General features: G+C 41.8%; 1 protein-coding gene across 1 annotated transcript in view; it reads right to left on the bottom strand.

Annotated features, from left to right (window-relative positions):
- Window positions 1-23,119, bottom strand: part of LOC149165328 (putative lysophospholipase BODYGUARD 4) — a 172,333-nt gene that overhangs the window by 98,165 nt on the left and 51,049 nt on the right. The window contains exons 2-3 of the mRNA XM_089432288.1: window positions 1,258-1,619; window positions 959-1,158 (exon numbers count right to left, since the gene is read on the bottom strand). Coding sequence (XP_089288414.1) covers window positions 959-1,158; window positions 1,258-1,619 — 562 coding nt within the window. The remainder of the gene's footprint in view (window positions 1-958; window positions 1,159-1,257; window positions 1,620-23,119) is intronic.

Genomic DNA, 23,119 nt, shown 5'->3' with positions numbered 1-23,119 from the left:
CTTTGTAAATAATACGCAATATTTCTAGATGTCCTTGCATATTTCTTATTGCACTGTGGATGAAGCAGCAGATGGAGGCCTCCAAATTTTGTTTGACTTGTTACAGATCTCTTTACAGAATGCATAGAAAAACTGTAAAAACATCTCTTAAAAGTGATTGTCCTTACTTTTGATTGGAAGAGAACATTTTATCGGTGACATGAATTGTCTCTGCATTTTATAGGTAGTCCTGATTTGTTAGGAAAATAAGGGTTGGGATTACAGTAAGGACTTCAAACCGTTTTAAATTATGTAGGAAATATTTAAGGATTTTCAGGACAGATACTATAAAAGATATACTAGTCTGTAGAAGCTAAAGCATAGATGTCGAATTTATTTTATTTACTAAAATTTCTGATAGATAGGTATTTTTATGTTCTATTTATTTGGAATTGGTAGGGACAGATTATAACATTACATGGCCTTGCCTTACCTTAATAGCCAATGGAAATGATTTACTATAATGAACTTTATAAGGAAGATTTCTACACAAATTTTGATTATTTTTTGAACAAACCATTTCATGCTAGGAAAGATTAGAACCCATGCACTGAAAATAGTACTATGAAGTATCACGGATGTCTCATGGTCAATGTAATCAAAGGTATTGGAGATCATTAATGATAATGCTTTTGGCATGGCTCCAAATTTTCATACCTTTGCTCTTAAAGGCTACGAGATCATCCTTCTTGGTGATGGGTTGCCTATCTGAGAAATCTCGTAAGGATTAAATGAGTTTATTTTTCAGTTTGTCAAATGCTTTATGCCTGCTGCATGAAAAAGCTGCAAATAAATCTCTTAAATGAGATTGTCCCTACTTTGCTTGGCAGAGAACCTTCCATTGACTCCATGAATTTTCTCTACATTTCCTACGTAATTCCTATTCCTTAGGAAGATAAGGGTTGGGAATGACTTATACCTGCTGGATTGCAGTTGCTTCAGAATCCATTCCCATACTTGGTGGTTCTTGCATACTATCAAACAAACAGTTCTACCAACATGCTCATACCATGACATGATTGAAGACCCAAATGTTAAGAATGGCCAGATTTTTTGGGGTGCTATATTTTTCAGTGTGAATTGGCTTGCTTGCTCCCCTGGTGGTGCTGGGAAATATGGCTGCATCAGAACATTCACATTTAATACATCATTACAACAAAAATAAAACTATCAACTTAGTTATAGATAAAAAGCTAGCAAAAGAATAAGGTTACTTACTGGTGACAAAAGTGTAATTGACTTCAACATATCCGGGTGCTTAGCAGCCAATGCCAGAGAAATTATGCAACCCATTGAATGAGCGACTAAATGGAATGACTTAACTTTGTACGGTTGAAGCACTGACTGCTCTATCATCTCTACATGCTGTGCTACTGTATATGAGCAATTTGATGGCTTGGGACTTTTTCCAAATCCAAGAAGATCAACTGCAAAGAGCCTGTATGCTAGTTTTGTAGCTTCAGATAAAGAGGGTAAGATTGTCTCAATCCACAAAGATGAGGAAGAAAGAAACCCATGGATAAATATGACATTTGATTCTGAATCAATCAAACTGCCACTAGAAGCACAAGTACTGGAACCTGTAATCACAAGGAAAGTGATAAGAACCATCAAAGAGTACACTGAAAAAAATAGTGGAGAAATAATTGCTGATATCCAAGAAAATTTCAGAAAATGATGTTTTCATAAGTCAACTAGTTTCAGAAGTAGCGATAAGGCAGGAGATTTTATCAGAAAAAATGCATATTCCCATTGTTTTTGGAATGTAGCAAAAGTCAAATCTGAATAGAGAATGCTGAGTAGTCCACCAGAGAGTTTGGGACAAGCCTACCGAAGGTTAGAGCTGTCTGCAGAGGAGTTTGAACAAGCACACAAAAGACTGTTTAAAATTCAACTGGAGAGTTTGGGACAAGCCAACTTAAGGCTGCTGAGTATTCAACCACAGAGTTTGGGGTGAGACCACCAAAGGCTGCTGAGTAGTCCACCATCCCTGTGTGTAGGATCCATCCAAGTTCCATCATGGAAGTGGAACTCCAGAAGGAAATGGATCCTGAGCCCATGAAATGTATCCTATGGAGAATGAAATGGATCCTGAAACTCGCAACGATACCAATTTCTGACCCAAGGATACCAGAGAAGTCAGTTTGTAATGAAAAACTCCCAAAACCTTGAATACCTAAAGGCTGAAACCCTGTACCTCATTCCTTGTCAAGGTCTGATCTATCCTTATATCAAGGTTTGCTCTCAAGGTCTGATCTATCCTTTATGTGCCACACTTTCGCTTACTCCACTTATATCACACTGTTATTTAGTTCTGCCATAGCCTTCAAGAAATCTGGAAAACACTATATTCACTGCTGATATGGATATGTGGATGTGGCTAACAAAAACACTGTTATGACCTGCTCCATGCTCATGCTGAAATGGTCTTCCAAATTATCAATATCTATGATGGTTATAACTTATAACTTATCAAATTATCAGCTATGCTGCATGGATGTGGAGTAATATGCATGAGAATTCTCTTTTTTGTCCAAACTTATATTTCTATTGTTGTGTTTCTTGAATGGTTTTGATTTTTAACTTTGATTTTTTAATTACAAAACTATTTCTTATATCTTTTTTGTACTTGCCATTTCCCAACTGTATCCAGATCCTATCTTTTCAAAAATCTGGTATATCTGTATCCTAGTAACTTCGGGGAATAAGCCAATCAATGACAACAAAGTAGTCCACCACAAAGGTCATATTTGGTATGCTAACTCTTGGTAACAAATGATTGGTAAATGTTTAAAAGCACATAGCTAAAAATAAGATAGGCGGTTTAACATCAATTGGGTTTATCTTGGGTGGCTAGGAGGAATGATTCTTATTCTCCCTGCACAAGTTCAATTCCTGCAAGTGATATGATAAACTTTGTTGTAATGGTTTCGAGCCTTATTGTTGAGTCTGAATAGTCCCTTGAAGACCGAAACATGAATCCTCATATGGAATATAAAATATTTAAAAGGAAAAAAAAAAAAAAAAAAAATATATATATATATATATATATAGGCAGTTTAACAATGTGGGGGCAATAATTTTGTTCTCTGGAACCAGTTTTTCAGTGTAAGGTCCCTCAATGCAATGGATTCTCTATGTACAAGTTGTTGATTTCTTTCTCTATTGTTATCTGCTTTCTATGTTTCCTCATTTTTCGTTGGTTGTTTTACATGTTATTAAAGCAAAGCTCTAGTTTGAGAACAAGGTCTTAGTGAAGCATAGAAATCAATTTACAGTTTGTGTGCAGATGTTTGAGAACAAGAAATCTGCAGTGAATTGGTAACAAGAAGCAATGACTGCAATTGTTAAACGTCACATTAGCAAGAAATTTGAAAGATGAAATATGATAATATAAAATAATTTTATTAATGTCCAACAAATGACTAAGAAATGGGTAACATTACGAGATTGTACAACCAGGCAATAATAGAGTATGGAAATGTCCATAACATTCTTGTATGCTAATAGCAAAAAAGGAAAGATACTATTAACAATAAAAGAAAGAGAGAAATAGAAAGATATAGGTAAAGCAAAGGAGGAAAACCCTATGAGGCGTGAGGCCCTATCACAACATCCTCATCATCACTAGAAAAAAAGTACAAGTAGAGGTGGATTAGGTCCCTATCTATAACTATGAAGGTACCAATGCAAAGCTTAATGATGTCCTTCATAGAGTGCCTAAGGTTGAGAGGGCTAGGTTGCGCAATCTTGGGAGGAGCTTTGAGGAAAAATGAATTGTCTCTCCTAATATCATAGGCCGAGGAGAAGAACCTCCTAATAGAGATTTGGCTAATGGGACGGGTACAATGAGTAGTATTTGCATGGTGCAGGCTTAGTCTTCTAGTTTGAATTCAAATTTGAGTTCAACGACTTTGATGTTTGTTGAAAATTTGATAATGAAAATCCCCTCATTAAATTTAGTGTTAAATTAGACATTGTACAAAATTTAAAATTTTAAAAGTATATATAATAAAATGAAATTAGAAATGAAAATTTATATAATTAAATAGATAAGAAAATGAAAATGAAAATAGAAATAAATAATATCCTAGCCACAGACTGGAAGTCAAACCTTGGTTGCACGACGCAAACTACAATTGCGAGGGTGTCATGGGATGAGTGGAGTATGTAGTTGTGGGGAGGAAACTTGTCAGGTAGAGCCACAAAGGAGTCTACGACTAGTGTGGAGGTAAGTTGGGTCATGGGTGCAACATGGGGGGAACAAGTTGGAGCTTGGCAGTGGATCAAGCAGATTTTCATCAGAGTATGCAGTTATATGGATTGTCAAAGGCAATGGGAATTGTTACCCACCAAAAGTGGGTACCCATAGGAGAGATTTCCTCTAAATCATCTTCTTCCAACCAGAAGGCCCTAACAGCCACCTTGTAGCCGATGTGATGTGCCGCCTGCATTAGTTGTATGTTTTCTCACCCGTTTGTCAAGAGCACATGTTAGAAGGTGGGCAATCCGACCCAAATGGTGTGCTTTTCATTGTGCAATCGGGTGTTTGTGCTTGTTCATGTAGGCATTTTGGCATGGATTATTGGGTGATTTGGAAGAAGGAAGGGCTTTGACCGTGGTTTTGTTCCCTCATCTTAAATGGGGTTTAATCTTCAATCCTAGTCCCATGGGGTCTCCCCTATTGGCCTATGGCTTTAGGAAGGGAAATACTTGGGAAACCTCAATTTTGGTAGCGTGGTCCTGTTTTCCCATTCCATATTTATCACTTCCCTCCGCACATTACAAGCCCTATTCACTATTTCCCTTCTCTGAGTCCACATGATCAATGGGTCCTTAAGGTGCTGGCACATCCCCTCCCCTTGTCCACATATCTGGGCCGGGCCTGGAAACGTTGCCCCAGAGGTTGATGCAGCTAAAAAAAAGTTAAAATCATACCATGGCCAGAAGCAAGAAACAAAAGAAAAAGAAAATCATAAAATGCAAAAGACGGTTGTGACATTAATAATAGCACATGGGAAAAAGTCAAGCATGAGCTCTACCCCTTATCATTATGGCAATCACCTTGGTTCCTAGGACCATTACTTGTCCCATCACATTGTTAAAGTAACCCATGCACGTACCAACCCCTGGTGGGCGATGAATTGCCCCACCTTTAAGGGGCATGATCTCATTTCCTAAAGCTCCGAGCAGTAATACAAAGAAAAATCAAGAAAAGACAAAAGGCAAATAAAGAGGGATGGAAAAAAAAAAGGTTGGGGTAACTCATGCAACCACGATTGCTCCCTCCTCACATCTGTATACCCAATATTTAGACTTCCTCATTATTGCTACCCCTTGGCCAATGGCAACCCCATCCATTCCATCATTATTCATATGTCACCTATTGATTGAAGGATGTACTTTCCCCTTAGCGGTTGGGAACTCCTAAGAGGGTCATCTATTAGCCACTCCTACCTAGGGAGGTAATACTATTACGTGATCAAAACCCCAAATTTGGAAGAAAATCCCTATATGAAGCCTCAATTTTCCCTTGGTTAAAAAGCTTGGTTCACTTAGATGCACTAATGATTAATTGTACCTAATGGTGAAGATGCAACATTAGACATTGTGTGATTGGCAGGTGGTGTCCATTATGGGTTGGGCAAATTAACTGGGGCCTATGTCCACTAAAGGAACATTATGACACCCTACAAGTGAAGCATTAAGAGCCATGGGACTCCTACTACTTGCAAAGCATCACTCAATTCCATGGGCACCTTTGGCACCACAACAGTCTGTATTCTGCCCCATATTATTCATGAGATGGTGCACTTGGACCAGTTTGCCCCCAGTTGGCTTAGCAGTGTATACACGGTTTGGCAGCTAAACTGAGGCCCAAATGATGTTGTCTCAACTGTCACCCCTTGAGACATGGGAGGGCTTGTACCATCCTCTGAGCCCTCAACATTGGAGTAGAATCAGGCTATTCTATCACTAGGAGACCCATGAGACCCATTTTGTGCCCCAAACATAATATTGGGGCCCACATGATGATTTCCATAGAGATCTAGGGGCCAACCACTAGAGGATGATTTTTGGAGCCCTCTTCACTTGGCTTAGCACTAGAGGAGCCCAACGCATGCCTCAAAGAGGCCCATGCATGCATGACATCAGCATATCGGTGCTCTTGTGGGTGATTTCTTATGTTTTTGCATTGGATATGAGGTTGGCTTGTAACCTCAATTAGTTTTTCCCATCATTTTACAAATACAAGGGGCTTTTAAGCCAAATTAGAGTTCATTAGACATGTATAAATAAGAGAGAAATCATTTGATCCACTCATCATCATCTCTTGGACAATTCGACCTCACTAGAGAAACTCACACTTGTTCCTTCTTGGCTATTGGAAATCTTTGGGTGCATTTTGATGTATGGAAGCTTTCTTGGATTATCTTTAGAGCTATTTTCTTTGGATTATGGATGGATATACTACATGTTATCTTGTAAGTTCTCTTTGTTGATGAATTTTATCTTGAAATTGGCTAGTGTATGGAATTACTACTTCTAGATAATGCTAATATGTGCCCTAGTTATTGAAAATTAATTTTTGAAAGGCTATCTAGTTGAGAATTGCATATATGATTCATTGAATAACATGTAATGAATTTTCCTAGTGGAGGAAATTTTTAATCTCTCCATCAAACTCCATTTTCCGTAGAAGTGGGTAAATGTTAGAAATTGATACCCAGGGCATCGATTTTTAGCCTCCTTAGAAACAATTGAGCTTATCTTGAGCATCCTAGACTCTATATGCCCAAAGGAAAAAGCACTAATCTAAGTCCTTGGTGGTCAACCTTACTTCTTATTCACAAATTCTCTCTCTAAAATTTCGGTCCTCTTAAGGTAGAACTTCTAAGTTCTAACTAGGGCTTAGAGTGAATTGCCTTGGGAGAGGTTTTATGGGAACTTGAGAGCCTAAACATCAAGCTTAGGGTCTAGGCTACCTATTCTCCAAGTTTGGTAGGCATCCACTTAAGTTTACTCCATAAAATTGTTTGCCCTAGGTGTTGCCATAAGAGGGGAACCCTAGTTATTCTTCCTCAACTTGGGTTTTTTTTTTAAGGTTGTATGAGCTTAGTACTTGTTGAAGTATATCATAAGAAGCCTTTTCTGATCATTGCCTTGATCTTGGGAGAACCTAGAACCGTGAAAATTCACAAAATCCTAGACCTTGTGCATTTTATTCCTAGATCTCTCCTTGAAAGTGAAGTACCTTTTCAAGCATTATACCATAAAATTAAGCTTTTTTTGGGAGACTTCTACTCTATCACCTTATACCATACCCTTAGAATACCTTTCATAGGTGATTATATCCTACTAGGAATCCTCCCATAGGTGAAATTCCGTAAAGAGAAGGGGGCCTTGGCTGTGGTGAAAGTGGGCCATTGCCCCATTGTTAGCACTTAATCTAGTGACTTGTCTTGTATGGTTTCCCTCTCTAAAGCCTGCTAGATTTTGTGGTAAACGTAATTACGTTGTCTTGTATGGTTTCCCTCTCCAAAGCCTGCTATATTTTGTGGTAAAAGTAATTACGTTGAGTAACTTGCGCCGAGAACAAAAGAAAACCAAGGCACGAAAACAATGAGGAACGACAGCTAAGGTTTAAGTTTTTTTCCTCTATCGAATTTCGAAGCCAAATTGAACAAACTCGAGATCTTCCACTAATTTTATTTCCTTGAAGTTCCAATTCGAGCTCAAGATTAGGTTTGGCTTGAGATTCACCAAATCTGGGTCGAATTAGTTCAAATCACATTCAAATTCAATGAATAATCTCAAGGAAAAAACTCACTAAATCCAGTGACACAGTGTAGGTCTAGTTTTGAGGTCTCCTCACAATGAGGTGCCTATCAGTGAAGGGGGGGCAAGTCCATAGTGATGAGATTGATAGTGTTAGATCTAGAAATGCCATGCAAAGTCTCTCTTCTATGGATAGCCACCTTACAACTGTGAAGTGCTAGGTATCTCAACCAAAGGTAGCAAAAGAGAACTGCAAGGGAACCCACCAAGTCCTAACACAAGTAGTGGAACTTCCCCTAAATCTCAAGGTAAATGGGACATTTGAAAACAAAATGATCTTCAAAGTTGATCTCCTAGAGATAGCACAATTACTAAATCCTCTTGAATCAAGGGATGTGGTTGTCCATCTTGATCCATAGATGGTGGGAGAAAACTCATAATTGGCGGAGGGCGATTTTGAGGCCATGAACCCAGTGGCATTAAATGTAGTTAGGATAAACAATGAGACCATCAAGCAATTGTTTGAAGTGCTCTTAATTAAAGGCCATCTTGGATCCTACGCTTTCAAAGGGATGATTGAAGTGATTTGAATGTATGCCCAATAGACGTCATCCCTAATAGCCATATTGATCTTTCCTTAGATGGGAAGGAGATGACCAAGGGCATCCAAAGAGTAACTGAAGGGAGGGATACACTCAACAAAAACATCAATGCTCTAAAGAAGTGAAACTACCTCAGAGAACCAATTCAGTTTGCACCTAAAAAGGGCAATCTCCTTGGAAGAGTGAAGAGAAATCGGGATATCTATCGAACCCAAAATCAAAGTCCTTAGAGTACAAATATTGTGAAGGAAGAAAACGAATCTGAAAATGTTCTTCAAGTGCAAAGGATGGGCCTTGTTACCCATGCATATATAGGGGTAACCATAGGAGAAAATTTTTCTCTTAAGATGCCGATTTCTAGCCCAGAGTCTCACATGATCCCTAGATAGTAGCTTCTTAGATGCCTCTCACCCACTCATTAATCAACTCATCCACTTGATTAGGATGTTCCTCTAATGTAGGTAGGTTAATGACCATGAGGTACATTAGCCATTGTTTCATATGAAGTTCTTACATTCAATGTTTTAGGAATCTAAGTAAGGATCATGGTGTTAATTTTTAGGGCTAGTTTGTTCTTTGTTGTAGATAATTGCATTTCTAAACTTTTTCAACATTTTCACATTACATTCACCCCATAACATCATATCATCATTAGAGAGAACAATAACATCAACAATGCAACGGAGCATTAAGGAACAATAGAAGAAAAGCATACACAATAGAGGCACCAAGATTAAGGTCAGAGACCAGGGAAAATCCCCACAAGGGGGAAAACCCAACCAGATTATTCTTCTTAGATATTCATCAAATGTTCAACTGAGATACAATGTACAAATATCATGAGACATAAGTCTTTCATCATCAATCACATTACGCCACCTAGGGCCAATCCTAGATCATACTAGATCCTCATAAGATAGTAGCAGACAAGTACATCAAAGAGGCAGTTACAAGTCCTCCTCAATGTTGCCTCCATATCATTGTCCATGCATCATTGTTATACACATTATTGTCATAAGGCATTGTCACACATCTCAGTCATAGAGGCACTATCACAACTATCATAAAGGCATTGTCATATGTCAGAGTGTCACTGTCATACACCAAAGTTTACTACCATGTATTCCATATCAAGATCACAGCCATGTCTGCCATATCAAGGCCACTGCCATACAACAAGGTCACTGCCATACAAGGTCACTATCATGACATTCATCAAGGCCATTGTCACTGCCATACATTAAGGCCACTGTCATATCAAGCTCTACCATGCATCATATTACTGACATAATGAATACTGTCATACACCAAAATTGTCGATGGATCACTATCATATATATATCATGGTCTCTAGGTCAATGTCATAAATCATAATCATTAGGTCACTGCCATTAGGTCACAGCTATATATCATAAGGAAACTTGCCAACAAATAGGAACAAGTATCTTTACTCACTATCACAAGATTATGCCATACTTTCTGGCCATACATCACTGATATATATTACAAGAATTGCAGCTCAAACATCTTTATCACATAAACTAGAAATATTGCCCAAATATCACTAGATTAGGGTTCATAAGTCTTTGACATAGGGCTGCTCAAAATAGGCCACAACAGATCTCACAAAGGCTTCTCAAGAAACACATTAAATAATCAAAATGTTAACATAAAAGAACTGATCTCAAACTTTGCAAGACGTCACCTTTCAGAGCACCTCTAAACTGAACTTTGGCCTATGGTACATACGTCTGTGACTAGGGCTTTCTCAGACAAATTAGACTTGCAATATCCTTTTTCCAACCTCTGAACTAGCTGTGTTGATCCCTAGAGACTTGCGGCCTCACTTCAGCTACTCATCATTCCTCACTGCATACAAATACAGATCTTATTTTGGTGATTCGACCCTCCAATAGGTACAAATTCGCTGTGTCTAGACCACACAAAAATTGATACAAGGAATATGCCTAGAACTCAGTTCTCTCACATGCCCAACTATCGACAAGATGCATAGAAATATCCCCTCTATTTCGGCCATCAAGAAGCCCCAACTCTGTCTGCTTCAAACACCAAAAGAGAGCCAAACAACTCGACCTTTTCTCTACCACAGATCTGCTCCTCAAAGTCTCGACTACCTCAGAGATAGATGACACAGAAGTTTGAATTCAATGTGCCCAAATGGAGGAGGGTAGACACCTATGTATAGTTGATCCTCCATGTGAAGGGCCACGACTATTAGAGCAAGCCGACTTGTAAGTTTGAAGGGAAAAACACAATATTCAAATTTTCTAATAATATTTAAATATATTTTCCACATGCTTGATGATTACTTGCCCAAGTAAATTTGTCATATCAATTAATAATAAGACGAAAGTCAAATAATAATTTCCTTTACCCAAATTTAAATTCTCTTTGGGGCAAGATGGGCTTTTCTTTGGGGTAGTTGGGTTCCTATGGGAAATTCATCCCATAGCTGCCCCTATTTTCAACACATGGGTTGAAATCATATAATGGATCATGATTCTTGGATGTTATACTTGTTGTCACCTTGGTGGTCATCTCTTCCTTCAAGTAAAGTGCAAGCACCTTGGGGTTTTTCTTTCACATCCTTCATAGTTAACACTTGTCATCTGTCCTTGATCCCTTGTCCTTTCTTGAATCTTTGTTTGGTTGTTCCCTGTTTGCCTCATCCTATAAGAAGAAGGGCTTGAAAATGCATAGAGGTCGATGCAGCAACAACAAAAAAAAGAAATTAAGAGCATATGCCAATTGTTAAAATGCGAAAACTAGTGAGGGATGAATATAAAATCAAAAGCCAAATTAAATTGAGCTCTACCCCCTCATGTGAGGCCATCACCCCAGTCCCATACATATCATGCGTATCAAAGTAAAAGGGACTGGAAGAAAACATCGCAACCCCAGTGAGCAATGAACTACCCATCTTAAAAGAGGATTTAAAAGAAATTAATGAAAACTTGCTAAGCAAGCCAATCAAAGCAAAGAAAAAGGCTAAGAAAAGGGTGGAAAAGGAGTGTTGAGGAAAGGTTGACTCGGATAATGCAAGCACTCCCTCCATAAGGGCACTCATGGATGATGGTCCTACATAACCCATGTATAAGACTATCAGACCTCTCATGTAGTCAACCTAGACCATATCACTTATCACTCACACCTATTGATTGAAGGGCCGGCTTGGGAATTGTTCCTCCCCTTAGGGCTAGGAGCACCTAATAGGGGCATTTGATGATCCTCCCATACTTAAGTCTAGCAACTTAAGGTCTTAAGCTAGTGTGAAGTTTGAAAAATATACTTTGTGTGATATACTTACATGGCTTTAACATTGAATATGGTCCACTTTTTATGCTTTAATGACTCTTGTGTCCATGCTAGTTGATCTTACTTGATTCCTTGACCTTGTACTTGATGATGATTCAGTCATGGTCAAGGTCCTTTGGCGGATGTTGACAATGCTTCTCCTACACTTGATGGATGATGACTGCGCACCCTTTGGAGATCCTTCCACTTCATGATGGACATTACAAACTTGATGCAGAGCGTTGGGATCGATGATGACTTAGCATGCCTTTAGAGACCCACCTCCACCCTTGGCACTGTGGACGTTACACATTGGAGATAGGACCCTGCTCCCACATAATGATGTTCTATCCTATTGCTTGACATGGGGCTTCAGGAGGATGATGTTGGGCTTGAGAGGGAATTTTTTTATGATAAGACATGACCTTCAACAACGAGACATGCCCCTTGGACTCTTCATTGCATCTTTTAAGGATGACATCACCCTTTCGAGGCCTCTACACTTAGATATGTGGCCTTTTTGAGGGCATTTTTCATGTTTTATCATTATATTTTCAAGATTTATGTTATTTTGGGGGTCAGCTTCATGACCTATCCATCTTGTATCATGGATTTGTTATTTTTAGGGGCTTTTAGCCTAATTTGAACTAAAGCGTTTGGTTGCCTTAGTATATAAAGGGAAGCGCTAGGCTCATTTGAATCATTACACAACTTGAGAGACATACATCTATTGGATTATTATTCTTTTCTCTAGTTTCAAAATGGAGTACTAGTTGAGTGACTTACTTGGGGACTTTATTAGTGTGGATTTGATCTCTTTTTATGGATCCTTATGGGGAATCTTGGATGAATGCATGGTAAATCTAGTAGGTTAAATTCTTTTATCTTGGCTAGCTTCTTAAACAAACACTTCTTCCATGTCTTTGAGGAAGTAGCGAGTTAGCTTGTTCCCTTTATTCATCTTTGAAAATTGAGAGACGATCCAAAACCCTAGGGTGAGTAGGTTAAATTGCCCTAGTTCTTTTGATTCTTGTATCTAATCTAATTTTTGCCCAATTTTGTTTATTCCTAGATTTCATTAACCCTAGATTGAGAAGACACTAATCCTCTCTCTCGTGACAATCAATTATACTCTTGAAATTATTTCTTTTATTGTTTTAAGGTAAATCAAGATTTTATTACAACAATATCATATATTTTCAGCAATTACCGATTTGGATGTTATTGTCCTAGTGTTACGAATTGTTTGAAATGCATTGGATAAGTAAAAGTTACATTTTACGTGCATTTTCCAAACATTAATTAGGGTTGACGTCAAGGATTTATTTTCTGTTATATGCCTATTAACCATTGAAATTTGATGTATTTTAGTCTCTTATTTACTCTTTATCTTAGCCCTCATTTTACACATTATTATCATAGTTTTTGGGGCTAAATTTGTTGTTGTCATAAATTGTTATATTGTTGCAAATTTATGATAGCTAAGTGTAAATCCTTGTTTGTGTATGTTTGGGAACCTATCTTTTCTTTATTGGTTGACCTAAGTCCTTAAAGAGCCATAGGAACCTTTGAACCCAAATCTGGAAAAACCTCTTAAATCCACCTTAAACCATGAATTCCTATGTTTATCCTCTAGTGGAAATCATTGTTCAACCCTTAGGAGGCACTTAGCTTAAGTTGATTGGGTTATTTCATCCCTAAGCTATACTAAGGAAGCCTTCCTTGTCTTGGATAGTGCCCATCACTAAAATGACCGGAGTAGTTGTTGAGGTGACAGTGGTGACACTCTCATCAATGCACTTTGTTTAAGTCACTTAGTGAGGCTTTGCACTAAGTTTCTAGATTTTGTATCATGGGGAAATTCCATGTGCAATAGATCATCTATCAAAGCATGATAGATTGTACTCTCTCTACATGCACCCAATCAATAGAGAACATAAATGGTCATTGTTACCCTTCAGTCACTTTAGTTGTACCTCATTTTCTTTGCCAAAAATGTCCCAGCATATGAGTACATCTTGTGCTTATCTATACAATGTTAGAGCCCAAAGTACTATGATCAAATTTCACATCATGATTATTTGTGTTATTGTATCATGATCAGCCAAAAGTGTGACTATTGTATCTTATGCATTGTACTAGATTGTGCTTATATGATCTATGTAAAGTGTTTTTTTTGTCTAGGTGGTTTTTTAAGACCCTTTGAAGTTTTTCATGACCTATCCTCTTAGTCCTCATTTCAAGACAGTCCTTGCCCTTATGGCTCATACTAAGCATCTCTTGGAGGTCATTTATGGTTGAGATGGGTGCATGGGGTCTTGGAGTGGATCTACTAGGGCATATGACATACGGAACCCCTAGGTTTTTCACCTTATCCTTATGTAAAAATGTTGTTCATGCATTGTAAAGGTTGTTTTAACTAGAGAGCAAACTTATCTTATGTGTACGCGTGGATCTCCTTATGTATTTTTCACACTTTGGCCTTTATGATCATCTGCTTAGCACTTTGGGGGGTCATAATATGTATCTATCATTTGAGGTTGGTCTACATATTTTCATGTGGAGACACAACTTCCGAGGTAGCTCACACCACCCTAGGAAGTTTCGCAGCTCTCAAGGCACTTATCACAATGCCCTGGGCATTTTGGGGCTATTCTTTATGCACTTGGACTATCCATGCCATGCCACACCATAGATCTTTTAGTGCTCAACCTATTCACACATTTGGAGGTATGTGTGACATAGCTTAATCAAATGTCCACCTTGGAGGATGCATTACTTAGCCATTGGGGTTTTTATTTGACACATGTGGACCTTCTTAGGGCCTCCTTGACTTGAGGATATGGTTGACATGATCTAAGGAGAAGGTATACATTAGATGTAATGTTCCAAATTGAAATTTGCAACTAACAACAGACACATGAACTAGGCTATAGCAAATAAAATCATAAACACATATGCACCATCAAACACACCAAGAAGTTGGGCAAATAAACTAAGCCATTTTATTAAATTATGAGTTGTAAGGAGTACATATAGCAAGGAACAAGTGCACCTGGGCTTGCATAAGCAAGCTAGAGCAAACCCAAGTGGAGGAAATTACCCCAAGAGCTAGGAAACTTCGGCCCAATATCCTTTTGCGTAGACCCAGAAATTGGCAACTGCTGTTGCACTAGAAATGTTGAGAATGACCCTCTATGATGCCCGGAATTACCTAAAAATGCAGTTGTAGCTTCTCCCAAAAATACTCATCCAAACCTAGAAAGGAATCTGCCCCAAACCAACCACCCGGAAAACCCACAAAATGGTGCAATTATCAACTAAATAATAAAACGTATTGTTGGACAAAAAGGGATTTCTGGCCTGAATATTGCCCAAAAAAATATACAAATTTAACCCCAGACTCCTCAACACATCCACAAAAACCCAGAAAGGGTTTTGGCTAATTCTGACCTTCCAAAATTGCTCTATTTTGGCACTACGCCCTCCTGAACAAAGACTGCGTCCCCCAGTGATGAAATCTGCTGAAATCCTCCTTATTTCTCCTCAATCTGCAATAGGAATGATAAAGGAAGTTTTCCCGGATGTTGGGGAGAAGTCTCACATCAAATCCCGACACAAGATAGCTGAAATCAACTCCACAAAAACGTTGTCCAGTGACCCCCTGCGCAGGCCCTAGGAAGATAAATTTGTTCCTCTCAAAGGCAACAATCTCCAGCCTTGAAATTCTCCACAAAGTTTAGTCTTCCCCTGGAGCAGCTTCTCTAAATTTCTCTCAGCAAACACCCCCTGGAAAATAACTAAAATAAGTGGCACGAGTTCCTCTACTGTATCCTCCCTGGAGCACGAAATAGCTGAGGAGAATGGCTGAAATATGCTCCCAAAATTTCACAAGCCTCCCTTCAAATGTAGCAGCAAATTTAGCTCCCTAGGGTGGCACTCGAAGTCCACCGAAAGAAGGGTGAGTTCTCCCCTTGGAGAACTTTGAGCTAAACAACACTTGTAACCTAGCTAAACAGCTTGAGCAACAATGTGTAAATGTCAAATTATCAAAGGTGTCAATTGTTGCCCCCAACCTTCTATTTATAATTGTTGCCTTACTTTTCCTTGTGGGTCCCTCCAAATATTTCGACCTCCCTTCACTAGCAATTCGATTTTCTCCCAAGTGGTGCGTATTTCTTGTGGGTGTGGCCCCCACATTCCACTAGCAAAATAATTTTCTATTTCTCCTAACTCCCATACGCCAAAAATGTCTCCAATGCTCAAGTTACAAAATTGTGCTATGCTTAGCACCTCCCCATTAGACTCCATTAACTCCCTCGGATGAAAAATCAAAATTGGGGACATTACAATCCTCCCCAACAAAAATTGCTTGTCCCCAAGCAATGCTTGAACAAGCGCCCTCTTTGACTGTGATCCCCACTGTCACTGCAAACTTCACCAGGGTCCCTAATGTGCCATTGGATCGTCCTTGATCTCTATACTGTCCTATAGTGAAATAAACCCTCGATACCAAGATCCCAAGCCAACCTGATCAACATGAAGCACCCATTGCTCCACCCACCATCCTGTCGGTTATAGGTGTTAGAAGCCCTCTGTCTACTGCCAATATGTAGTGCATCTCGACGATGTAAAACTCTGTCCAAATCCTCATGAAGCTTCCCTACCGAGTACACCATCTCATGCACTATGATTGTGGGCCTCTAAAGATACAACCCACTCCCTATGTGAATGAAGTCTCCCTTGCATGAGCTCCTCCTAAAATCTTCTGGCTGGCCAACTTGCCATGCCGATGAAGTCCCCCACGCCATCAATGCATCACTGAAACTCGATGGAAGATCTGGATGACCCTCCCCTGTAGAAACTAGCTCACCCCTACGGGTAGCTGAACTGCTAAGTATTGTGACACTAAGGTCCCATGTCCATTGCAGCAAGAAACTGTCTTGCTGACCCCGTGACACCTTGGTCATCATTGACTGCTTAGCATGCTCGTACCAGAGCCTCCTCTCCCATAGCTCTCGACCATTATCTATGCGATGATCAAGGCTAGGCCCAACCTGCCAAAGCGACTCAACAGTGCCAGCACCTACCACTCCATAGCAGGCCTCAATCCTAAGCAACAATTTTCCTCGCCCTATGGTGAGGGCTTTGGTGATCCCGCGTGTGTCTGCCTGTGAATGAATCAATTTGCCTGTCATCCTGACCATGCCCACTGAGGAGTGGAGTATCCCAGCAATCCACTGGATTCCTGGATCCCATAACCATACTAGAGGTCCAAAACCCCCAATCCTCTTTGCATGTCGTTGTGATATGTGGTTGGCTCTTGGGACCCCTCTATGCCTTATCCCTGACTCCTGTAGGTATCCAATAGGTAGGCACAAAGCATCAAGGACCTGTGCCACGAATAACCAACTGCTCTGCGCCTACCAAATTACACAGCAAGATCTGTTGTCCCAGCTCCAGATGATGTGCTCGAGTATCACCGAAATCCTAGGCATAATCTTGCCAACAATGACTACCATCCCCAGCACCTCATGCTCACCTAATGCCTCGAGTTGTCCGGCTAAAAAAGCACCATGCAACTCCCTCTCGGTCACCTCCCAAGTGTGAGCCTAGGGGTGGAACATAGGCTACCTCGACAATCAACCACGTTGTGCCTAAGCTCGTATTCGTCGACTCTTGCACCTACCAAATGTCTCAACGGGAGAGTCTCCTCCTAGCACATCACACGCGGTGTCTCCTCCAATTGCCTAGGGTGAGCCTCCCATGCCCTGCTGCCTGAATGGAAAGTGTCAAGGGGCAACAACCAAACACTTTGCAACTGTAAGAAACACCAGAGGAGGATGGGTAGGTATGTCCCAAAGGGTATGATCAAGAGTTTGTTGGAATGCTCAAGAGTAATCCTACGGACGACCCTCTCCCTGTCTCGAATCTCCTGATAACCCCCTCGAAGCCCTATCTCCACTAAACATGGTGTCCTCATTGATCCTAGGTGGGTCGCATCGTTATTTGTGTGGGAAAATAAATTGTTAATTAATTTACATTTAGTAGAAAAATTTCCAGTTGTTGCAATAGTTGAAATTTTCACATGGTATCAGAGCGAGGTTGATCGGATCAGTAGCTCAGAGACGAAGAGGGAGAAATTCATTGTTTAGAGGGAGCAGCAGAATAATTTCTCCAAGGGCTGCACAAGGCCTAGCCAAGCAGTGGGAGTGGGAGGGCAGAAATTTGATTTCCAGTTGTAGTGGCAGGAAAAGTTTGAATTTCTCATAGCAGATAAGATAAGATAAGATAATTTTATTAATGTCCAACAAATGACCAAAATAGGTCAATGGGACTGTCGGTTACAATGATTACATCATGCCAAGCTGGTGGACCAAACGGTCCCCTTTAACATTTCTTTTAAAAAGCAGAAAATACATCTATAATCTAAGTAAATGTAAATGTAGAAGCTAGAAGCTCCCGGCTTCGAAACAAAGCGCTACGATGAAACAAAGAAGGAGAAGAAGAAAAAGGGTGGGGAAGGAGTCTCTTGTCGAATTCCTACTCCTAACATCCGAGGTCGAGAGAAGAAAACTTAGAGAAGCTTGTCAAAGTTTGTTGTCTTGTGGGTATACTGGTTTGTCGTTGTTGTCGCCTGGAGGTTCTAGTGCGCCTCCCAGGGGTGGATCCAATCTTGGAGCGCTAGTGCAGTTTGGTGGGTCGGCCCCCTCGGTACTGCACTAATCTGGTCTCAGTATCTGTGGGTCAGTCAATGGTTCTTTTGGTGCCCCGCTTTGGCGATAGTGCCCTAAAGAAGTCCGTGATCTTCTGCGTGGTGTCCGATCTGGTGGGGGGCTGAAGAAAACGAGCCCGAAATCTGAAGGCCTCCAGGAGATAAAGTGCAACGCATCTCGGATCAACATATCTGAGGAAGCTGGTCAAAGTCTGAGAATACCTGAACAGACAATGGAAATGACCTCGAATCTCGTAGTAAGCAAGGCATCCGAAGATGAAATGTGTCTTTGTCTCTATCTCCTGTAAGTGGCAGAGCTGGCAAATCCTAATTGCCCTATCGATGTGATGATTTGTCTCCACCCAGAGTCTGTGGAACCCAACTCTGAACTTCCCGAGGGGGATTCTAAGGGCATGCATCCAATGCTGGAACATGTACTGGGGTCTAATGATGAGCCCATCCCTGATCTCCAGGCAATGCTCCGCATAGAAGGCCATTTTTGGACGCAACCCATTGGGAGGATTGGTCCATGTAGTCTGAATGTATCGTCTGTAAATATCCTCCTTAATGATTTCATTCAACTCTTGCTGATTGGGAAGGAGGTGGCCTGGAGCATTCAGAGAGTACTGAAAAGGAGGGAGATGGTCAATCTGGACTCCTGAAGCCTCAAGGAGCTCTGTCACACCGATGTACCAACATTTGGATCGGCCTGTCTGCATACGGGCGATGTTCTCCGAGGAGCAATATGCTAAATATGGGTATCTGTATCGACCCTTCCTCGCGTCTGCTAGGCCTTGGAGTCTGTGCAAGAGCGACACTAACCTGAATATCACCTCCAGGCAGAAAGGTTGAGCCCCGAACTCTGCTAGAATGATGTGCTAAGGAACTGTTTGCTTGCACCTAATGATACGGCGAAAAGGAGGGTCTGGACTCGCTCTATTGAAGCCCAGTCTGACTCTAGGAGAGAGGGACCCCAAACCTCTGAGCTGTAAAGTACTGTGGGGCGAATAAAAGTGTTCATGATGCTCATTTTGGACGATATGTCCTGGAAATGGTGCCGGAAACACTATCTCTCTAGAAGGACTAGGGAGCCATACCCTTTGTTGATCCGAGGCTGAAGGGTTGGCCATAGGCTGAAGTGAGGCCCTGAAAGCTGAACTCCCAAATATGTATAGGTGTTGACAATCTCGATCTCTTTTCCTTTAAATAGGAAGTGGAAGTCCGAGGTTTTCTTGACTCCATTGAAGACAGTCACTTTGGTTTTACCCAAGTTCACAGTTAGATGCCTCCGGCCACAAAAAGCTGCGAGAGCATCCAGTTGTCTCTGAAGGCCTTCTTGGGAGGAGGCAATAAGGGCAATATCGTCTGCAAAGAGGAGGATGGAAATCAGGACCTGGTGAAGAAGACACCCATCTGTACCCTGGATATGCTCCCGGAGGACGGACTCAAGCTCATCGATATAGATCCCAAATAAAGTAGGAGAAAGGGGGCATCCTTGTTTGACTCCAATGGTGCTTCGGATGAAATCTGACATTCCTCCGACTGTGCAGAGACGGCCAAGGACGATCTCATAGAGGCGCATGATAGCTGTCAGGAGAGTCAAGGAGATGCCAATCTCTCTTAGTCTCTGGAAAAGATCTTCCCTCAGGACTAAGTCAAAGGCCTTCCGGAAGTCAAAAAAGCAGCAGTACACTTTAGAGGATTGATGCCTAGCCTCCTCAATCACCACACAAAGAGTAAGGACGTGGTCGATCGTCTGGTAATCTGGGCGGAACCCTGCTTGGCCCTTAGCCCTGAGTTGTCTCTACTTAAGGAAATGGGAAAGTGTCCTATGGAGTGTTGTAGCATATAGCTTGGAGAATGTGTGCCCAACCATGATTATCCTGTAGTTGTTGGGGTCGGAAGTAGGCCCTGACTTGTGGATTAGGTAGATAATGTGGTGTGACCAACCATCCGGAAATCCATCCCGAACCACCTAGTTGAAAAGGTCCACTAGATATCCTACTAGGGGACGAATTCCATGCTTGAAGAATTCTGCCTGGAAGCCTTCTTCGTCTGCTGCTATTCATTGTCCATATTGCCTCTCTGATATCTTTGTCAGAGAAAAGGTGGCAGGAGGTGGGGGGGGAAGTAACCTGAATCAGAGGCTGCCTAGGAATGTCATACAGCTGGGAGGTGTGGGAGAACATTGAGGCAGGATCAAGGTCGACAGGGGTAGGTAGGCACCGAGAAAGGATGGTCCCCCAGAAATCTTTAGGGGAGCAGAGGAGGAGAGTAGGAAGAGCCTATCTCCTATGGGCAATGAAAAGGCGCTTCTTGCGGTGAAGGAGGCGGCGGTACGCTGAACAGAGGTCAGGGTATGTTGGTAAGGAGTTCCGGAATGCGTGTCGGAGGTCCTGATGCATAGACTTGCATTCCTGGTCATACCATTTATTCATAGGGCAATTTCCCTGTTTGCGGGAGGTGGTGGCGGTACGGGTAGAATGGGGGAAGGATTGGAACGCAACTTCCCAGATTACATATGAGAGGCACTGGTATTTGTCCTTGGCAGAGCTGAGAGAGGCGAACTGGGACTCCGATGGGAGTGTCTGTCTGAGGATAGAGGAGAAGAGATCAGGGTTACCCTCCTTAAATCGGAAGGTGGTCCTGGGAGGGCTGCGGGGAAGAGTAGGAGATAGATTCGGGAGGTCAAACAGCATAGAGAGTGAGAGAAGCGCATGATCTGCGAGAGGGATGGGGATGATCGAGAAATTTTTTATGTAAGGGAAGAGATCTAGATTTGCAATAGCGTAGTCAACCACACTTGCCCCGCCTCCAAATGGTCTGCAGGTAAAGAAGTGTGAGGACGGGAAACAAGGTAGGCCATTCAAGATTACTAGCTCATGAGATTCTCCCAACTGTAGCAGGTATTTCCCATAGGCTGTGGTGGGTCCCAAGTGATCCTCGGAGGTCCGGTGCATGCCGATCGTGGTCGGGTCAATCCTCGAGTGCAAAATATATCCTCTATCCAGTCGTGCATAGGAGTCTGGAGGTCTTTGGTCCAAGCATTGAAGTCCCCCGTAAGAATGACGTCCCCTACTGCCCAAAACCTGGTGATGTCAGAGTACAGCTCTGTAAAAGGGTCTCCGTCTGAGCTATTGTGAATAGCATAGGAAGACAAGATAGGTGGGAAGTAATAGACTGCAACATAAATGTCTCTCGGAGGTGATGTTCTGGCTCTGATCTGAATCCACATGAATCTGGCATACTCATCGGTCGCAACCACTGATACTATGCTCCTGAGGCTATCACGAACGAGGCAAGCAACACCCCCCGATCCCCTGACACCTCCTGAACTCCGTGTCTCCTGTCTGCAAACTGCGGTCCACTGGTATCCTGTAATGTCTGGGAGAGGTCGAACTGGGCTCGCATGAGTCTCGGTAACCAGGAGGATGTCTACTGAGCTAAGGGCTTCATAAAGTAGGCCTGGTGAAGACCAGAAGGAGCCATTGCCATTCCAGCAGTGAATCGAGAGATCCGTGCCTCGCCTCCTCTCCGCTCTGGCTCGTCATTTGGGGCCACCTGAATGGGATACCCATCCTGGGGGGTGTCCCGAATAACTACCCGAAGGCTTCTAATCACCGCCCATTTTCCTGCCTGTCTTACTGCTGCAACCTATTCCCTGGCCTATTTCAATTCAACTACTTGAGCTCTTGTGAGGTCTTCATCCAAAAACACTTTATTCGGAAGGGAGAATAGCTTCCGCTTGGCTCGGAGTACCCGAAGTCTATCCAAGGAGTCATGGAACCTGAGGAACAGGGTAGAGTCCTGCCCTATCCAAGCTTTGTCCAAGGTTATGTCTAGTATGTCGAGAGTGTCGCACAGAAACCTGTTCCCCAGTTCCATTGGGTCCGCTGAAGGGGGAGGTATAGGGAGTCCTCTTACCTTAAGATTTAATTCTCTTGCTCGTCGGGTTCTTTCCTCCATAAACTTTTCCTGCACTACTTCTTCCACCACTATGAGCGAAGGGGCCTTGTCCTTTCCTTTGACCACCTGTGCCCATGTGTTGATATGCGACCCCGTTTCCTGTTTAAAGGACATTTGTTGGGATCTAATTTCCTCCTGTTTGTTTTTAAGATCGCTAATCTCCGCCTGTAAAATTTCGTCGGGATTCTGCCCCGCACTTTGTTCTCAGTATGCCTGCAGTGCCTTTCTGATAGATACGTTCTCTCCCTCTACCGATAGGATTCTGTTTGACAAAGTGCCGATGTCGGCTCGCAGCCCGTGATTTTCCGCCTCTAGGTGTTCCATTTTCCTCATAATTTGTTGAAATTGGGATGTCCAGAAAGCAAAATCTGTTTCTAATGCAATATCGGTGGGGTTGTATACATTTTCACCTTTGTTGTGGCACTGCTGTAAGTACTTCAGCGGACCTTTGTTGTTGAAATCTATGGACGGTGGAGTTTCGGCTTCCCCGGGGTCCTTGTTGTGTTGCTGCCCTGTCATGGTTGGAGCAGCTGATTTTTTTCAGGGCTGAAAGTCTCTAGGAGGCTGAGTTTTCAGAGGGCCGAAACGTAGATGGCAGGGTCGATGGTCGCTGTGTGGCCAAGTTCGAAGCAGTGGCGAACGTCCACGGCGGCAGCGATGGTACCTTCAACCGCAATCAGCAGTTTTAACAGTGGCGTGGATG

This window comes from Pinus tabuliformis, chromosome 5_1 (assembly GCF_031772625.1).
Source record: "Pinus tabuliformis cultivar Carrire ecotype Pingquan chromosome 5_1, CPIR1, whole genome shotgun sequence".
Lineage (NCBI taxonomy): Eukaryota > Viridiplantae > Streptophyta > Pinopsida > Pinales > Pinaceae > Pinus > Pinus tabuliformis.
The sequence above is the reverse complement of the archived record's forward strand: the minus strand, read 5'-3'. Positions and strand labels throughout refer to the sequence as shown.